This window comes from Schistocerca serialis, chromosome 3 (genome assembly GCF_023864345.2).
Source record: "Schistocerca serialis cubense isolate TAMUIC-IGC-003099 chromosome 3, iqSchSeri2.2, whole genome shotgun sequence".
NCBI classification, from domain to species: Eukaryota; Metazoa; Arthropoda; class Insecta; order Orthoptera; family Acrididae; genus Schistocerca; species Schistocerca serialis.
Window position 1 is genome coordinate 222,211,648 of NC_064640.1, and position 19,811 is coordinate 222,231,458.

Sequence of the window (19,811 nt, forward strand, 5' to 3'; positions counted from 1 at the left end):
ATCTCTCTAATTTTACATTCGTGATCTCCTCAGGAGGTATAAGTAGGGGTTTATCGGTTGCATCTGTAACCAATTTTGCACTGCAGCAATGACTTCTTCATCACTTTCAAATCTTCTTCCCTGTAGTGCTTCTGTTAAGGGTCCAAACATGTGAAAATCGCTTGGAGCCAGGTCTGGACTGAATGGTGGATGTTCCAGCACCTCGAATCTCAACTCCGTTATTGCATCGGCTGTCCGTTTGGCAGAATGTGGGCGATCATTATCTTGCTGCAGGATGACACCTCTTCACAGTTTTCCATGACGTTTGGATCTGATTGCAGGTTCTAGTTTAGTACGCAACACATCACATCCACCATACAATACAGACCTGGCTCTAAAGCCTCGTTTACGCTGGGGTGACGTCTTGCAACATTGTGGCATGCTACGGAAATGTGGCGTACGTCGTCTTGTCATTTAGTTCTAAATGTTTTAAAATGCTTACCTACTACATAACACTTCTTCAAAATTAATAAGCAAACATATTAACAGTATTAATAGTAAGACTGTATTAAAAACTTTCAGTGTTCGGCTCTGCAAATTTAAATTATGTGTAAAGTTTTACTTCAGAGCGTGGGAAATAAACATCCCAGGTTGGGATGCATAAACTAAAACCAGAGGAGGGGATGGTCTGATGTAGAGGGGGGGAAATCCCCCCATCCCCCCCCTCCCCCCAGCAAATCGCACACTGTCTCCTACCTACCAAACTTCACAGAAGTTCTCCTGAATTCCTTGTGGGACCAGCACTCCTGGAATTAAGGAAGTTTTGAGTCAATGCACACTCTACTGCAGAATGAAATTTCATTCTGGAACAGTCCCCCAGGCTGTGGCTAAGCCATATATCCACAATATCCTTTCATCCAGGAGTGCTAGTCCCACAAGATATGCAGAAGAACTTCTGTGAAGTTCGGAAGCTTGGAGATGAGGTACTGGCAGGAGGAAAGCTGTGAAGGTGGATCATGTGTAGAGAACTCAGTCAGTAGAGCATTTGCCCATGAAAAGCAAAGGTCCCAGATTTGAGTCCCAGTGTGGCATACAGTTTTAACCTGCCAGGATATTTCAGTGCCCTGAATGTTTGTTGAATAAGTCACATGTCAGTGCTGGAGAACACTGTTCGAAGGTTTGACTGGGGAGACACTCGGATACATACCACACTCTCATTGCACCCATGTGCCATCAGTTTGTTCACTGAAAACAGAAAGGTTGGTTGAACAGTGAGCCTAGACAGTCCTATATTAGGCAGACAGGCAGCTCTTTTCACTTACCAAACATCATCAGTAGGTAACAACAAAGTTCAAATCACAGTCCAGGTTGAAGAGCTGTAGCACAGGGTTGTCATCAACAGGTACACCAGAGAGCTTGCTGTAAACATCAGCTAGTTGGGCAAGTGAGGCAGTAGCAGCCCTTAACTCTGCTGCAGATGTTTAACCATATAACCTGATGATGGCAGATGCATCCTTCTGTGCTGTGTCTAAATACACATAATTATATCACATGAGCCGTTGACATGTCCACTGAGATTGCAACATCTGTCTCCTTTTGAATTGACCTATAGTCGCAGAAATATCTTAGCAAATGAGGAGGAGGATGTAGTTCATACATCCTGCTGTGATGGCTGGGGTGCAGCTTCAGATGCTGTCAGAGGTGGAGGAGTCGCTCCCAAGTCCAGTGCCAGAGGGGCAGGAGGTGACAGTGGCTCAGACTCATGGTTCACTGCTGCTTCTGGAGAGGAGGCTGTGAGCTTGATGTCTGACACTGGACCCTGTGCAGAGTGGGGATTGGGGGGGGGGGGGGGGGGGGGCAGCTTCTGCATATCATCGAGGTCCAGACCAGTAGGGGTAACGGAAGACATCTGGAGAACCTGGAATGCTGGCTACTGTTGTTGGTTCTGGGGGTGGGTGAGGCAGTCTGGTCCCACAGATAAAGCAGATCTGGAGGTGGAGCTTACCCTGGATGGTGCAAACTGAGCTGTTTCTGGTGCCGCTGAAGGATGCCTTGAGTTGTGGCGACCAGGACTAGCTGGCGGTATTGCTAGGTGTTGATGGAGCCATTTATCCAACCAGGTGCATGTCCAAACATGCACAGCTACACAGCGATGATCACCTTAAAAAGTATGACTGCTTCTTTCTCTTGTATTGGTGAAGGCTGCAAAAGATTTAACAACGAACAATGAGGGTGTTCATGCCGATCATGAATTGAATAGGTTAAAAGGGAAAGCAGTGCAGATTCTATAGGCTTGGATGTAAATATAGTATATACATGAATAACCCTTGCATATTTTTTCCCTGACTTTAAGGATAAAAACCTGGGGTGCGCAGATTTATTGTAATAACATTGGTACTGCTCCACCTGTGAAAATAGATCCCATTATACTATAGTGTTGTTGTGGCCTAAGTCTGTGTTGCATCAGTAGCACGTTAGAAGTGAACTATTCATTACATGTTGACTTGTTAACTATGGCTATAAGTTCTTGTTATTGCTCATAATGTAAATGTAAACTTAAAATTATTGAAGAAGCAGACAACATAGGAAACTGAGCAACAGAAAGGAAGTATGATATGAGTGAGAAATGTATTCATGAAAAAAAAACCAAGACTTCAAAGAATAAACAGTAATTTCCAATCATTTCATGGCCAAACAGCAAAGCATCTGGCCATCAAAAAAAGGCTCTGTGATTATGTTGATGAAAAGGGACAATATGGGTGCATGGTGACTAGTGAAATGTGCCAACACAAATCATTGGCTTTAGCCAAAGAACTAGGTACCATCTGTTTCAAACCTAGCCAGGCTGGATATCAAGATTTTTCAGTGGAAAAGTATTAGGCTTCCAGCAGGTAACTACCATCATTCAACAGCTTCGAGGCAATTTTCAGAAAAAAGTAGTGAATTTTATTACTTTTTGATAAAGTTATGCTGTGAACATTCCTATATGTTATCTCAGATTGGTAACACAGATCAAATGCCAGTCTGTTTTGAGATGCTGCTTGACAACACTGTGAACAGGAAAAGGGGATCTAGCAACATGATAATGAAGTTGTGGTAATGAGAAGTAAAGGTGTTCATTGATGTTGTGTGTAACTGGTAATCGATGAAAGCTACAACCTTACATGGGATTTAAAAGGAAAACTATTCCAAAAATATCAGTGAAAGACATATTGGTGAGAGCAAATCAAAAAGGGTGAATAGACAATGACCTGGTGGTTGACTGGGTGACATGTTTAGCGACCTCACCCTGGTGCATTACTGAATTTATGTAACGTTGGTCCTGGGTGGCTTCCACGGACATAAAATTGAGGAAGTGCAACACAAGTTACAAAAAGTGAGAACTGACTTGTTCATTAACCTAAGAGGCCTAACATCTGTCCTGTAACCAATAGATACATATATAAATTTGCATTTCATACCTGCACATAAACAGTGATATATGCAGTGGATGGCTAATGAAAACTACAAGTTCATACTGCGTGGAAAAATCAAGTGGCCAGATTTTTGAGTGAATGAAATCTGCATGGGACTCCATTCCTTAACCACTGGTGGAAGAACCCTTCAAAAAATGTCGTAGCACAAATTCACTGGATGGAACTGAGGATGGAGCTTTCTGGGAAGATGGTGTTGACAACAATAATTCTTCCACTAGCGATGACAATAAAGATGACAGTGATGAATAGAATCATTATGTTAGAATATTTTTTGTAAATAAAACACAAATTAAATATAATATTGCTTTTTCTTCCTCTCTTAAAATTAGGGTGTGCAGATTATTCAATGGCATGGATTATTCACATGCATATGGTAGTCCTCCATCTGCATTTTAATCATTCGCACAAAATGTTTGGCCTCATCGTAAAAGAGGGTGAAACAGGGGTGTACTAATATACTGGATTCCGTTCTCAGTGCAAAACTGTTGAAATCCAGTGGAAGCAAACTGTGGTTCATTATCAGTGAAGAGAGTTTGTAAAGCTCCTTCAGTATACAAAACAGTGGCCAGAGCTTTAGCGGTATTCTCCTTCATGGTCTGTTGCTTTTTGATGATGTATGGGAAATGTGAATATGCTTCTATTAAAATCAACCACATGGTCCCATGGATTGGACATACCCAAAGCCCACATGCTGCTGATCCTGGTGCTGAGATGTAAGTGAGTGGAAGCTCAGTTATTTTGCTTCAGTATATGAGCATTAGCATTCTGACAGAATTAAGTCAGGTACCATAGAATTGACTAACAGTAAAAAACAGAAGAATGAGAGAGATAGAAATTAAAAGACTGAAAAAAGGTATACAAATGCAAGTAGAAGAGGTACTAAGCAACAAGACAACTACATAGCTTTCTCTTACATTGTGAGGAGCCAGTGTGTCACAGGTGTGGAACCCAGCTGTCAGTACAATGTGTTTTAATTGAGTGTGTTATATATGATGACCTGGGGTAGAGGAACTGCCCTCTATTTTAATTGATAATGAGGCAAGTGTGGTTCATGTTTTAAGGTTTTGTGTGCTGTTAGAATATTCTAGTGTGTCACACAGCGAGTTGGTCACACATTATTTTTAATTAGTCACCTAGACACAGTAATCTGTTTTCCTTCTTAACTGTGACTATACTGGTATTTTATCCTTGATTTGATATAGTTATTTTGATGTGTTTTATCTGAATTTTATGTTAGTCTTTTATGACTCTTACTATGTTGGTGTTCTACTTGTGTGTTGAGCCAACCTGGTTCTAAAATGTATTGTTATTTTTTATTATATTTTCACCACCTTCATCTCTACTTACAATTTGTTCTGCATTTACATCTGTATTCTGCAATCCACTGTCAAGTATGTATTGATAGGTTCATAATGTATTACAGTCACACCCTCCCCTCCCCAACACTTTTCCTTTTCCATTCCATTGATGGAGGTATGCAGGAAGAACAATCATTAATACCCCCTTTATTTAAGCTGATATTTTTCTAATTTTACCCTCATGGTCAATATTTTGATGTGTGACAGAAGTAATCTTTTTCTGGGGTCATATTGGAATGTAGGTTGCCACACTCTTGAGAGTAAGGCACCTATAATTCACATTTTTAAGTGGAAATATCAGCAATATTTTTTTAAACTGTAACCATTACTTGCACTGAACATTCTCCATATATGAAAGAGTCTTTATTCTACATAGTTAAATATGTGTACAAACAAAAGTCCCACATGACCAAAGAATCATTGATACTTTGTTGAAAGCATTTTTGAGACTTTGGTTTACCTTTCATACCCCAGTATTAATGATTTTCTCTGTCTATTTTATCATATCTATGGATGCAGTGTAAATGGGAATAAATAAATTAAAAAAAATGTTTCAGGGTGCAATTGCAACAATCACGCTACCAGTTGTCATTTTGATGCAGCTGTGTATGACATATCAGGCAGAGTGAGTGGTGGTGTATGTGACAACTGTCAACACAACACTCAGGGAAGAAATTGTGAACAATGTAGAGACTTCTACTACCATGATCCAGAACGTGACATTACAGATCCTGAGGCATGTCAGCGTAAGTTACTCTAAAGCTTCTAGACATTAAGTTTTGTTAATCAGCTTCTGTACAAAATATCTGTTACTAGCTCATAGACTAGACTCTCTGTAATCTGGCCCTCAGTTGTCTGGCCACTAAGTAATCCAGCACCCATCCAGAAACACGTGCACAATGATTTATCATGTGCAACAGTGCTTATTTAAACAATGATTTATATACTGTATTTGAAATTGTAGCTTTCTTTACAATTCGGAATCATGTCTTCTAAAAGGAAACACGTTACGCTAGACCTCAATCAGAAACTCAAAATTTTAGATAATTTAAATCAAGGTTCTTCGTAGAAAGCCATTGCTGCTGAGTTCGATGTTGGATGAGCAACTATTTATGACATCAAGAAGATAGAAGATGTTATTCGACAGTACTCAACACAAATGGATTGTGTGTTGGGAAAATGGAAGGCTATGCGAAAGAGTGAGAATGAAGAACTGGACGTAGCTGTTTATAGATGGTTCATACAACAATACAGTAAAGGAATACCAGTCAGCAGCCCAATTATAAAGGAAAAAGTAGCTGTATTTAACAAACAACTGAGCGGTAGTAGCTTGTTTGCAGTGAGCGAAGGTTGGGTATGAAACTGGAAAAAACGACATCGCATTCCGCAGCTGACAGTAACCGGGGAAAGTTACTCAGCTAATGATAAGGATGCTGATGAGTTTTTAAGCAAGATATGGAAGATAATAGAGGAAGAAGATTTAACTACTGATGCCTTGTAAGATGCTGATGAAACAGGACTCTTTTTATAAGATGCTTCCTTCAAAAACATTAGCTGCCGAATACAAGAAGAAAGCTTGTGGTTACAAGCAACAGAAACAGTGCATAACATTAATAGTGTGTTGTAATGCAAATGGGAGTCATAAACTACTGCTTATGGTGATTGGGACATCCCAACATCCACGTTGTTTTCAACACACTGACACCAGTGCAGTATTGAGCTCAGAAGAAAGTGTGGATGGACAGGCAGATATTCTCTTGGTGGTTCCACAAAACGTTTGTACCAGCAGTGATAAAAGAGCTAAAGAAGAAAAATCTGCCACTGAAAGCTATCTTTATAATTGATAATGTTCCCAGTCATCCTTCAGATGTTTCTCTAAAGTCCAATGGTATACAAGTACAAGCACTCTTTCTCCCACCCTATGTGACAGCCCTAATTCAGCCTATGGACCAGGGAATTTTGGAATCAATTAAACATCATTATCAACATTGACTTCTCGTCTCCTTGCTGAATGAAAGTGAAAACGACTCTATCAAGACTATGCTGAAAGCGTGGAAAGCAATTAACATATGTGATGTTGTTTTCCAAGCAGCTGAAGCATGGCATAAAGTAGAGAGTGCTACCGTAATGAAGATCTGGAGAAAATTGTGGGCACCCATTGATGCCGAGTTGGATCCAGTAGTATTTGACAGCGATGAGCCAGCCAATTTGGAATTATGAATTACTTTGTACACTGACATGTTCCGCAACCTTCCAGGAGGAGAAGAAATTAATGATGAAGATGTTACTAAGTGGCTGAATTAGGAAACTGTGGTAAGGGCCAAACTTTAGCAGATGAAGAAATAATCAAAAGCGTACAAGAAAGTAATGACACAGGAGGAGAGAGCATGAAGATTTCTCACACTGCTGGTGTTGAAGCTGCTGAGGTCTTCCTGGAGTAGATTATGCAACAACCAGATACACGCAGTACTGATGTAATGCTTGTAAAGTGGTTGGTGATAAAGCATGCCACCATCGCGTATCATCATTGTGACAGTTAAAAATTAGGGACATGTTTAATAGTGAGTGATACGACTGTATAATTATGTACAGTATACACTCAAGCACTAAGTTTTCTTTGAAAATTAATGTTTGTTTGGATTTAATAAAGTACATCCTCTATGTTTTAAAATTGTAACCTTCGGTTTAATAAAGTACAGTGCACTATATCCCCTATGTTTTCAAAATAAATAAACAACAAAATAAATGAATAAAATAAATTTCAGGCACTCAATAATCCAGCACTTCCACCAATCCGACACCCATATGTGCCAGGAATGGCCGGATTAGTGAGAGTCTAGTGTATTTCACTCTTTCCACAATTTTCATACTATTAATAATTTGAATTCCTTTTTTCTAGCATGTGACTGTGACCCTAGTGGCTCACTGGATGAGGGAATCTGTGATTCTCGAACAGACATAGCCAATGGTTTAGAATCGGGAAGATGCCACTGTAAAGCTAATGTTGATGGGAGACGTTGTGACCGATGTAAAAATGGATATTGGAATTTTGATGAAGAAAATCCTGATGGCTGTCAGCGTGAGTACTAGACTAATCGTAGTGACTTTTTTTTTAAGTACTTGTAACACAATTTGATGTGGGATCTGGGGGGAGAGAAGGTAGGTGGGACTTATTGTACCATAAAACTTCGTCGCAACTCTCCTGTACATAACATTGTGTTGCTCAAGAGTATAACAAATACTGTTAAAAAAGAAATATCTGCTCACCTGAATGAATTTTCAGAGTACTATGTGTGGGAAGAGGGGGTGTAAGAGGAGAGTAGTCTGCTTTACAATTTCCTAGCAGGTTATAGTGTATGTCAGATCATGGTTTAAACCTGGACCTTTACCTTTTGCAGGCAATGCTGTCTCAGCTGAGTTATCTGGGCAAGCTTTATTATGTAACTGAAAGCAGACTGAAATTTTAGATTGGGTGTTGAGAAATGCTGAGATTACTCAATTGGAAGAACGTTACCCTCAAATGGGAAAGTTTGGGTAGGGGTTGTAGTCCAGTTCACAGTTTTAATCTCTCAGGCAATTAGATAATTAATACAGGGTGTATACGACCTGGCACAATTGGGAGTTTCGGGAAAAACCCGGGAATTTTTTCATCCGGGAGAAAACCGGGAAAAACCCGGGAATTGTTTAGAATTCCGGGAATTTTTCATTGTTTTGGTTTTCAGTTAAATTTTTGTGATTTTTGACTGGTAAGAATCAATACTCTAACTAAGGATATTACTGCATCCCGCTACTGCAGAATAATACTGCAGGAACAAAACATGAACCAGAGAAAAAATAATGAAAATAAAACTTTAGTTGCAGAGGAAATGCACCATATACAACAACAAAACACAGTGCTCATACAAGCGTCTGCCAACAGCACAGTGTGTCGAAGGCTTAGGAAGACTATGCAATGCTTCATAACAACAAATTGCCTCTGATGAGCATGACGTGACAACTGTTTAAATTAGAGTCGTTTGAGCAGCTGCGAGCAGGCTCTTGCGCATGCACAGTTTAGTCACGTATGCATAGTACCTTCTCCCGCTTGTGGTTACTGTAGTGTGGCTGGGCCCCACTACCTAATATTGCCCCGGTTCGGGAATATAGTAAATCTGGGGTTGATGCACAGAGCAGTCAGAGTTGTGTTGGGGAGGTGGATCATCTCCACGTGACCCATATATACGTTCAGTGATTTTATTGTTTTGTCTTCATTTACTGCTCTCACATTAAATGATGATGAAATGGATTTTTGTCGCTGGGAGCTATCAAATGAATTAGTAATGGAAGGCAAAAATATATTATTACTTTCAGGTTTTATTTCCACTTTTGTGACAGTCAAGCATTAATCGCCTTGCAGAACAATGAAGTTATTTTTGTTGGTTTGCTAAAGAGATTTGACTTTTATTAATCTTTTCTGCTGAGGCAGTCAATTTATTTGAAACAAAGAGTTTAATATCACACTCTTGGCTGGTTTCAACTGTTCGCTGCATTTCAAGTGCATGTATGGCATTATACCATAATAAAGAACCAAACACAAGATAATACAGCACTGGTACTCCAAGAAAATTTACATCCGAATATGGAGATACAAATGTGCACTTTAAGCCGAATTATGCATTTTAGTGTGGTTCAAGAAATTCTGATCCTCTTGAAGTATCCTCTGATGTCTCGTTTCTTTTATGACATAATATAAGATCTTTTAATGTTTTACATGTACGAACATATGGGCTTCCTGCGTCATCGTAGCTGCGCAAGTGCGGTTACACCTGTTATCTGGCGCTCACTTGCAACTGCTGAAACGAACGTATTTCTAACAGGTCGCAGGGAAATATTGCGAATGGTGTTTTGAAAAGCATTACATTCAAAGCAAATTTCCTTTTGCACAAGATGAACTGTGTGCGAGAATGTATGATGAATTTCTTAAATCACAAACCGTTTGACTCTCATTTAAAAATCAACTCTTTGGGGACAACCATTTTGAACAATTTTGGCCCAGATCAGACATTTACATCGTTATTAAAAATTTTACTGGCACATTTGTGTGATGTATCTTAATTTAAACCATGAACTTTTCTTATTTGTGTGTTCGCGCTACGTAAGAGTGATCTTGCTATTGGCTTACTACATCACATGTCCTATGCTGTCATCACCGGGCGAGATCAAGTGAAATGAACTATGACTGACTTACAAAAGCGCATCGCAATCTCGATTTCAGTGCTTTGGAAAGTGACATGCGGTGTTTGGTGGAATTCCAATTTATACCTTCGTAATACGAAAATAATACCCCCTCCCGGGAGTTTTGTTTTCTGAAGTGCCGGGAAATTCTACGTTGGTATATAAAACCATAAACATTCAAAGGATTGATGAGTTATACAGTGCCGAGGAAGAGTATACTGTCACTTAACACGGAAAAAGTGTATTTTCACCTGGGAGAACGTGTATTTTTTACCGGGAAATCTGGGAAAAATCCGGGAATTTTTTTTCTTTGTCCATGTATACACCCTGTAATATTTTTGCATTATGAATTCACTCATTGTTCTGAATATTTATACGTTTCTTTTTTAATTCTGAAAAAGCTTCACTGATGCTGTGAAGCTATCTGTTCTTCATGAAAGCCTTACGTTTTTATTGCTATTTTATTTATTTCTTTATTTTATCCATCTATATTTAATTCTTTCTATTCTTCTCCTCTCTGAACACCGCCTCAAAGATGCTCAAGATATATTCAGAAGTTTAATTTTTCTGTGTCATTTCCCAGGTTTGAAAAATGCTCATTTAACAAGTGGTTTACCAAGCTATCAAATACAATGCACACATGGTTAATACCAAAACTTATGTTGTTGTATGTGAGTAGCAGTCCATAGTTGGAAGAATTTTTAGACCTCTTCCAGCTAGGAGTATTTAACTATAACAAGAAAACGTGTGTCACAGTGTGTAATTTCAAGTTTTATCGCCAACAAGCAGAGATATTCTACATACACTTCACTTAATAGGAGCTTATTTGTGATATATCAATGTGCAAAAGGTAGTCAGTAGTACTCCTGTATTGAAAGTGTGTGTATCAATAGTCAAAGCTGCAACAAATCATCGATCAGTGTTGTACAAACAAATTTTGCATCAAACAGAACAAATATGCTATGGATACTTTCTATATGGTTGGGTTATGAGGACAGAGCCATTTCCTGACTGAGTGTCATAAAATAAATCCAAAGATGGCCAGGAACACCACACACAATGCATAACAACATCAGCCCACATTAATGAAAATGTGTCCAAAGTGTGAGAATATTTGAGCTATGATCACAATTTAAGTGATCATTTGATGGTACAAGAACTAAATTTATTGATATCCACAGTGCATTTGACTGTGACCTGTGATTTGTAAATGTGAAGATGTCTGTGAAGCTGATATCAAAATTTTTATCAAATGAGAAGTAGAAACATTGTGTTACAATTTGTCATGAATTGTTGCAACATTTGAAGACAATTCAAATCTTTTGGAAAGAGTTATAACTGGTGCCAAAATTATTATTTTTTTTGTACAATCTGGAAACCAAAAATTAAAGGGCTGAGTACACAAACATTTCTTTTCAAGGAAAATAAGTCTTTTTTGGCAAATCAAGTGTGAAATTAATGCTCATTGTTGTATTTGGTGGAAAGGGCATTCACAAAGAATGAATAGCAATTTTATGTGGATATATTAAGGCATTTGTAAATTAGGATGTACCACATCCAAAGGAGATTTACAATGCTTGGGAACTTTTTTGTGACAATGCACACTTTCACACATTGCTAATTGTGAGAAAAGTATTGGTCAAATAAAATTTGACAGTGCTGACATAAGCACCCTGTAGTCTCGATCAGACTTCTCTTGGGTTTTATTTGTTGGGTCAGGTCAAAAATAACTTGAAAAGATGTTGTTTAAAGATGATGAGGAAGCTCTAGAAGCTTTGATTAGTGTGCTTGTACAGCCTTGCTATTACAAACTTGCAAGAGGCATATGCAGATTAGAAAAGGCATGGGTAGAAGTGTATTGATGCCAGAAATGCGAGGGAATGTGGAAAAAAGAATATACTCAATTTTAAGAATAATAACTGCTGTAAATGTATCTCCATTGATTTTTTTATGGCTTCATTCGTGATATTTACTGGAAAAACTTATAATGCACACTCAGGCTTCTTTTGACAGTGAAAATGGAATTGTGCTTGAAAAGTTGGAACAAGATCCCTGTTTCATTCTCCAGATATCATCAAATTTGTACAGAATTTTGGTTTGTAAGGAGAAAGAGCACAGGTGAATGATGATTGAAAAGCAAATATTATTCTAGATAAGTTGCAGCCAGCATATGTATAGGGACTAAAGATTGACTAAAGTTCAATTCAAGGAATCATAGGAGTGGTAACAACAGATTCTTATGCAGGGTATTGGATGGTGGGGGGTTTCATTGCTACACACTGTTTCGAATCAGTTGACCAAGTCTTTGCAGAACCATTAATTGCTGCCAGTAAGTTTCATAGTAGCGCACACTCCGCTACAGAGTGAAAATCTCATTCTGGAAACATCCCTCAGGCTGTGGCTAAGCCATGTCTGCGCAATATCCTTTCTTTCAGGAGTGCTAGTTCTGCATGGTTCGCAGGAGAGCTTCTGTAAAGTTTGGAAGGTAGGAGATGAGGTACTGGCAGAAGTAAAGCTGTGAGGATGGGGCATGAGTTGTGCTTGGGTAGCTCAGTTGGTAGAGCACTTGCCCGCGAAAGGCAAAGGTCCCGAGTTCGAGTCTCGGTCCAGCACACAGTTTTAATCTGCCAATAAGTTCCATCAATTTCTGTTTTACACATTTGGGGATTTCTGTGTTTCTTCCTCTTTGTCCCAAAAACATTTTCCTTTTAGTTTGTCCCATGTGGCCAGACCTGGTGAGTAGGGAGGGTGCAAAATCACTGTCATTTTGTTTTTGGTCAAAAACTTCCTGACACGCAACTTTACATGACTGGGTCCATTGTTTTGCTGGACCAACAAATCTTTGAGTACCATAATTTAGAGAACAGATTCATCTTGGACTATTCTCTTCATACTGAAAAAAGCAAGCAAACATTATTTTATGTAGTCCTCAGCTGTTTAGTTAGAATAGAATAGAATAGAATAGAAACATTATTGTCACATAACAAATGGTTCAAATGGCTCTGAGCACTATGGGACTTTACATCTGAGGTCATCAGTCCCCTACCGAGCGAGGTGGCGCAGTGGTTAGACACTGGACTCGCATTCAGGAGGACGACGGTTCAATCCCGCGTCCGGCCATCCTGATTTAGGTTTTCCGTGATTTCCCTAAATCGCTCCAGGCAAATGCCGGGATGGTTCCTTTCAAAGGGCACAGCCGACTTCCTTCCCCGTCCTTCCCTAATCCGATGAGACCAATGACCTCGCTGTCTGGTCTCCTTCCCCGAAACAACCAACCAACCATCATCAGTCCCCTAGAACTTAGAACTACTTAAACCTAACTAACCTAAGGACATCACACACATCTATACCCGAGGCAGGATTCGAACCTGCGACCGTAGCAGTCGCACGGTTCTGGACTGAAGTGCCTAGAACCGCTCAGCCACCGCAGCCGGTTCACATAACCTGTCATATACAATCAGATGATTGAGACATAGGTGACTCATCAGTTTAAAGCTACTTTCTAATTGTAAGTATACAGAATAATTTACTTAAAGTACTTTTTTAGCTTGGCAGAATAAATTGTAACATCAGGCACAGTTATTTGGGACAGTCAGTCATAAATTCTTCTACACTGTAACAATATTCACTTGCTAGGTATTTTTTAAAATGATGTCCAAATTCTTCTGGTTCATAATTTTTAAATTTTTTGTAGACTTTATTTCCCAGCCTCATACTCATAGAGTAAGGTGTATTCTCCAGCAGCTTTAGCCTACTAGTTGGTAACTTATATTGAATTTGTTTCTTGTTTCATAATCATGCTTAAGCAGGTTATTCTCAAAAAGTTGTGGGTTTTGTTTAGAAATCTTAATTGTCTCATAGATATAGGGGCCAGGAAGAGTCATAAGGTCAAGGGCCTTGAACAGAGGTCTGCACGATTGTCTTTTTTCTGCACCTGCCATGGCTCTAATGATTTTTTTCTGTAGCCTAAAGACTCTGTGTATCTTTGGTTCTAGTGGCTGTTTAGCTGTCTTTGGTTCTAGTGATGAGGCAGTCTCCCAGTGGACTGATTATTGCTTGGTTTCAGGCACATATCCACAATCTCATCATCTGTTATGATTTTTGACAAAAATTAGATGTTAGCATTTTGTCTTGTCATGTCCACCACCAAAAAATTGCCAGACACATGAAACAGGGCTGGCCGCTGTGGCCGAGTGGTTCTAGGTGCTTCAGCCCGGAACCGCGCTGTTACTACAGTCGCAGGTTCGAATCCTGCCTCGGGCATGGACATGTGTGATGTCCTTAGCTTAGTTAGGTTTAAGTAGTTCTAAGTCTAGAGGACTGATGACCTCAGATGTTAAGTCCCATAGTGCTAAGAGCCATTTGAACCATTTGAAACAGGGTTTTTCTAAACAAGAACTTTGACCTAAGTTTTGCTGCTACACATGTGATGGCTGGTCATCTGATTCAGAATAATGTATAGTAAAGGCACCTAGCAAGGGAGCCAATCACTATCACTTCTCAAGTTACAGCAGAAAGCTTCTAGTTCATTTTGGGTCACACCTTATATCTCCTGTAACAGGTGTTTCTGGTGTCTGATATTTACCATCCATAGATTATAAGAGGCAAAATAACATAGAAAGAAGAATTTACTGATTTTGGGGAAGTTCAGCTGTGTTGCCAAAGTATATGATAATGTCTCATCACATTTTCTGGAATTGTCAACTTCATGACAAATTTTCCATTACTTTGAGATGGACAAATTATTGGAACAAATTCTGCAGAAAAAAGTGTAAATAAGACTAAAGTAAATGCTAATATCGAAAGTTATTTATAACAGAATCTGTAATTGCATTGACAATTATCTCATTGTTTGGAGTAAGGCATATGGCTTCTGACTCAGTAGTTCTTGTAGTAAAGGAAATAAATTCCCAGATACATGTGTCATTTTGTCTGTTACTTCACTGTCAATCTAATGCAAACTAGTCCCCAGAGCCTAAAGTGGACCTGTGCGTCTCACAATGTACAGAGTAGCAAAAAACTTCCTTTTTAATGTTGCATTGAGTGAAATAAGACTTTTACTTCTAATTTCAAATTTACAAGTCTTTTGGATTGTAGAGAGACTGATGATAACATTGTATTTGTTGTTGTATAGAAAAAGAGTTCTTACACGTCAGCATTTGGAAGAAGCTGGAAAATTGAAAAAAAAAGAAAGAAAGAAAAAGAAGGAGAAAAAAGTGAACAAACCATCTGGTATATTTAGTTTTACTATGACTGGACATTATTTTGCCATATTTTGCCTTTGTATATTTAATTCTACTGCAGTAGTTTCTATCATCCTCAAGTGCAACATAACCATTTTTCATTTCAATATTTACCATTTTTCTGAGTTCCAATCACTTATCTTATGGTTTGCAGCATGTACCTGCAATACTCAAGGAACTGTTGATAATCAGGGCTGCAATGTTCTTACTGGAGAATGTACCTGCAAACGATATGTGACTGGACGTGATTGTAACCAATGTCTGCTCAATTACTGGGGCCTCTCTGATGATCGTGATGGGTGTAAACCTTGTGATTGTGACCCTGGTGGATCATATGATAACAACTGTGATGTCATCACTGGCCAGTGCAGGTAACCAAAGCTTGCAGTTATAACAGTGTCTCAACATGATTTATGTTTTGGTCAGGCTAATGCTCTTAATTCTGTGAGATGCTATTATTTCATCCGAGTGCAGCATAATATCATGGTCTAATGTTAGTACTGGTTTGTAAATGTTTGTCACCTCAGTATTTACATTATTAACTGAGCAGTCTGAGAGTGGTTTTTAGATGGCTTTCTGTGTTTGTCTGGTTGAGTTTTGTGAGAGTTCTCTATCTTAGAAACACAAAAACATACAGTTAAATACAGAAATCACAGAACAAAATTTTTATAATTTGATAGAAAGATAGCACCCATGTCTTCATCCCATTAAGCTGCCCTCACACAAGATGCGAATGCATATGTGGGCGTGGTTTCCAATGTGATAATGATAATGATTAATGAAAACAACCTTACCTGTATTTTTACACATTTATTAACTGGGTTAATTTCTTTGAACATTCTGAGACTGCTAAGAGATGAAAGAAACAAAACCACTCATAACACAATAAATGTGCGAAAACAGAGCTTAGGCGGTTTTTATTAATCATTAACATTATTGGTAGCTGTGGGCTCAACGTGATTAAGATTGTTTCCACTGCAATTGGTGAGCACTCAGCAGTATGATCTGGAAGTTAAGTGCTTTCCAGCAGCAGTTGTTGACTTAATTTGGCACACCAACCACTCAGAATTTACAGTGAAATTTTCACTCTGCAGTGGATTGTGTGCTGAAATGAAATTCCCTGGCAGGTTAAAACTGTGTGCCAGACTGAGACACGGACTTGGGACCTTTGTCTTTCATGGGCAAGCGTTCTACCAACTGAACTACCCAAGCACAACTCATGATCCATCCTCACACCTTTATCTCTGCCAGTACCTAGTTTCCTACCTTCCAAACTTCACAGAAGCTCTCCTGCAAATCTTGCAGTACTAGCACTCATGGAAGAAAGGATATTGCAGAAACATGACTTAGCCACAGGCTGGGAGATGTTTCCAGAAAGAAATTTTCACTCTACACTGGAGTGCACACTGACATGAAACTTCCTGAGAGATTAAAACTGTGTGCCGGACTGAGACCCAAACTCAGGACCTATGCCTTTCACGGGCAAGTGCTTTACTGACTGAGCGACCCAAGCACGACTCACAACCTATCCCCACAGCTTTACTTCTGCCAGTACCTCATCTCCAACATTCCAAACTTCACAGATTTCTCCTGCAAAACTTGCAGAATTAACACTCGTGGAAGTTTCAATCTACCAGGAAGTTTCATATCAGCATACACTCCACTGCAGTGTGAAAATTTCATTCTGGAAACATCCCTCAGGCTGTGGCTAAGCCATGTCTCTGCAATATCCTTTCTTCCAGGAGTGCTGGTTCTGAAAGTTCCGCAGGAGAGCATCTGTGAAGTTTGGAAGGTAGGAGACGGGATACTGGTGGAAGAAAAACTGAGAGGATGGGTTGTGAGTCATGCCCGGGTAGCTCAGTCGGTAGAGCATTTGTCCATGAAAGGCAAAGGTCCCGAGTTAGAGACTTCGTACAGCACACAGTTTTAATCTGCCAGGAAGTTTCACGCAGATTTTGATTCCTGAAATTCACATGTGTGAAGTTGCTGTGTTAACTTCATTAGAAATTCTCTAAGATGGACAGAAAAAAATCTCGCCAACATTGTAGAGCTGTCATTGGATTCAGAGGGACTTAACATGTTGACAAGAGAGCTTTAAAAATATTCAGTTTTCTCTTAGACAAAATCATCATAACAGGTCAAGGAAACAGCTTTTTACATTTTTAAGAACATAAATTTTATGTCCAATGAGGAACTGAATTTTAAATGCAGTGTGCTACTAAATATGATATTTGTGTACACAGAATAAATATCATCAAATCTTGTATTCTAGTTGTTTGCCTCAATGCCTTAAGAGTTAATCTCAAACAATAAAGGTCTGTAGAGGTTTATGTTTCCACCTGTACTGTTGCATTCAGAGATGTGGTAACACTTGTAACCGCCAACATATTGTTTCACAACATTTGATTGTAACAAACTGTGCTGAAAATCACATATATTTGATGGATCTTTTATGTGCTAGTGCCTTGAAGTGGCATATTTTCATAGGACAAAAGTTATACTACATATACCAAATACAGTGTTTGAGCTTTAGAAAGTTGTACTCCAATATGACATCTACTTGGTTCAGTTTGTAAGTGTATTACATCACATTGGTTCCCAACTCAGTTTGTTATGTTTTTGTGTTCTGATTTGAAACATGAAGTTCCACATTAAGATGCTACAAGTCTTGTTCATCCCCATGTCCATGATTATTTTCATATCCCATTCTAGATCAGCTTCATGGTAACTTATGTTTGTAGTGACAGGGAGGGCATCTGGCCATAGAATTATAGAAAAAGAAGAAACCCAAATTGAGACTGGGCTATTGCTCATCATTAGAACATTCCTGACGTGGATTGGGGGGGGACAATGAAGAAATGGAACAAAATGAATGCTTCCATTAACTGTTATCCTTATGGGAAACACTGTAGTCAATGAGTCAGGAGTCATGGGGAGTGGTGCACTGAACATTTTGCACTATTTGTTGTTTAGCCAACAAATATGAAAATACAGCACTAATTTATAGTGTGCAGTACTACATATATTTGTGTAAGTATCCTTCTTGATATGCCAGTTGCTCACTGCTCTAAGAACTTACAAGTAATCCAGCTTAAAAGTGCACATTACACAGCAGACTACTTTCACTACCACCTAGCATCCATAGAGAACAAATGGTGTTACCATGATTAGCACTGGGTCCATGCTAACCTTCAATAATCTGTGCAGTGAGTTAATTTAAATATTGTGTGTGACATTCAAAACCACACAGAATAGCCAGATTGATTGAGCATGTTGTACTCAAGCTTGTCTATTCTGTGTGAAGTGCAAGGGACACCACTAGTTCTGTTTGTATTCACATACACAAAGATACTTCACTACCATTTAAAAGTAAAATAAGTATTAAAACATCGCCTCTTGATGGTTCTCAGCAGGTTAAACTATGCAAGGACAACACAGACTGTTACTAGATTTTATTACTGATTTTTAAAATGTGAAAATTTTTCTTTCAGATGTCGCCCTCATGTCACTGGCCAGCAGTGCAACCAACCAGAGCAGAGCTACTTTACCGCAACCCTAGATTTCTTGGTTTATGAGGCTGAGCTTGCAAGAGGGAGTGAGGTATGATCTGACTTGCTCAACAAAAAGTCTATATGTCAGTCCTAATAAATCAAGAAAACTTTGTAACAAGAGTAGATCACTACTAATCAAATAGAAGAGCAACAACATAGGAAGGGGTTAAGAGAACTGATTTGGAATATGCAGGGATGTGTGGAAGAAAGGATTGCGGGTCACTAGGAATGATGCTGAGGGAATAGAACAGGAGGAAGATGGGAAATCCAGAGTAACTGCAAGAGATAAAGGAAAGAAAGATATGGATGAGTTAGGGTAGGCTAACAAAATGACAAGAGACTGATATTGGTGTAGAGCCTCTTGGTGGGAGCAGAAATGAGCTTAGAGGCAGGTGGAGGATAGGAAGTAGCATAGACTGGAACCATTTGGGTTGAGGTAAGAAGAACTTCGGGGGGAGGGGGGGGGGGGGGGGGATTGAAAGTGGTTTTGAGACATCTGAAAAAGTGGAGGAAAAAAGGCTGAAAATCTTATATATAGTTTGGAAAGTTAAATAAAAGTATATCAATAAGTATTGTGGTAGTATCAGATAAAAAGGTAATACCAGGTGTACCAGTATGAAATGAGCGTTAAGATACAAATGTGTCGATAGGGAACATTTGTTGTGAAAGAGCCTTAATTCTTTTTTTGTTTGGTTGGTATGACATCTGTCAAAGATATTTAGTGTACGTTAAGCCATGGAACAAACAACATCATATGTTTTCATCATGTTAACAATGTCGAATTTTGTACCAGAAAGTGATGATTCGTGGAAAGCATTTATTTTTTGTTTTCATTTGAAAAAAAGTGCTGCAGAGTCTCATCGAATGCTTGTTGAGGCTTATGGTGATCATGCTCTATCAGAAGCAACATGGAAAAGATGGTTTCAATGATTCAGAAATAATGATTTTGATGTAAGAAATGAAGAACATGGAAGACCACCAAAAAAGTTT

At 38.9% G+C, this 19,811-nt stretch overlaps 1 protein-coding gene across 2 annotated transcripts in view; it reads left to right on the plus strand.

Annotated features, from left to right (window-relative positions):
• LOC126469957 (laminin subunit beta-1) overlaps window positions 1-19,811 on the plus strand; it is a 358,919-nt gene that overhangs the window by 257,192 nt on the left and 81,916 nt on the right. For both annotated transcript variants that reach the window (XM_050097369.1, XM_050097370.1), the window contains 4 exons: window positions 5,371-5,559; window positions 7,713-7,892; window positions 15,425-15,641; window positions 18,762-18,870. In XM_050097369.1, the coding sequence (XP_049953326.1) occupies window positions 5,371-5,559; window positions 7,713-7,892; window positions 15,425-15,641; window positions 18,762-18,870 (695 nt within the window). The remainder of the gene's footprint in view (window positions 1-5,370; window positions 5,560-7,712; window positions 7,893-15,424; window positions 15,642-18,761; window positions 18,871-19,811) is intronic.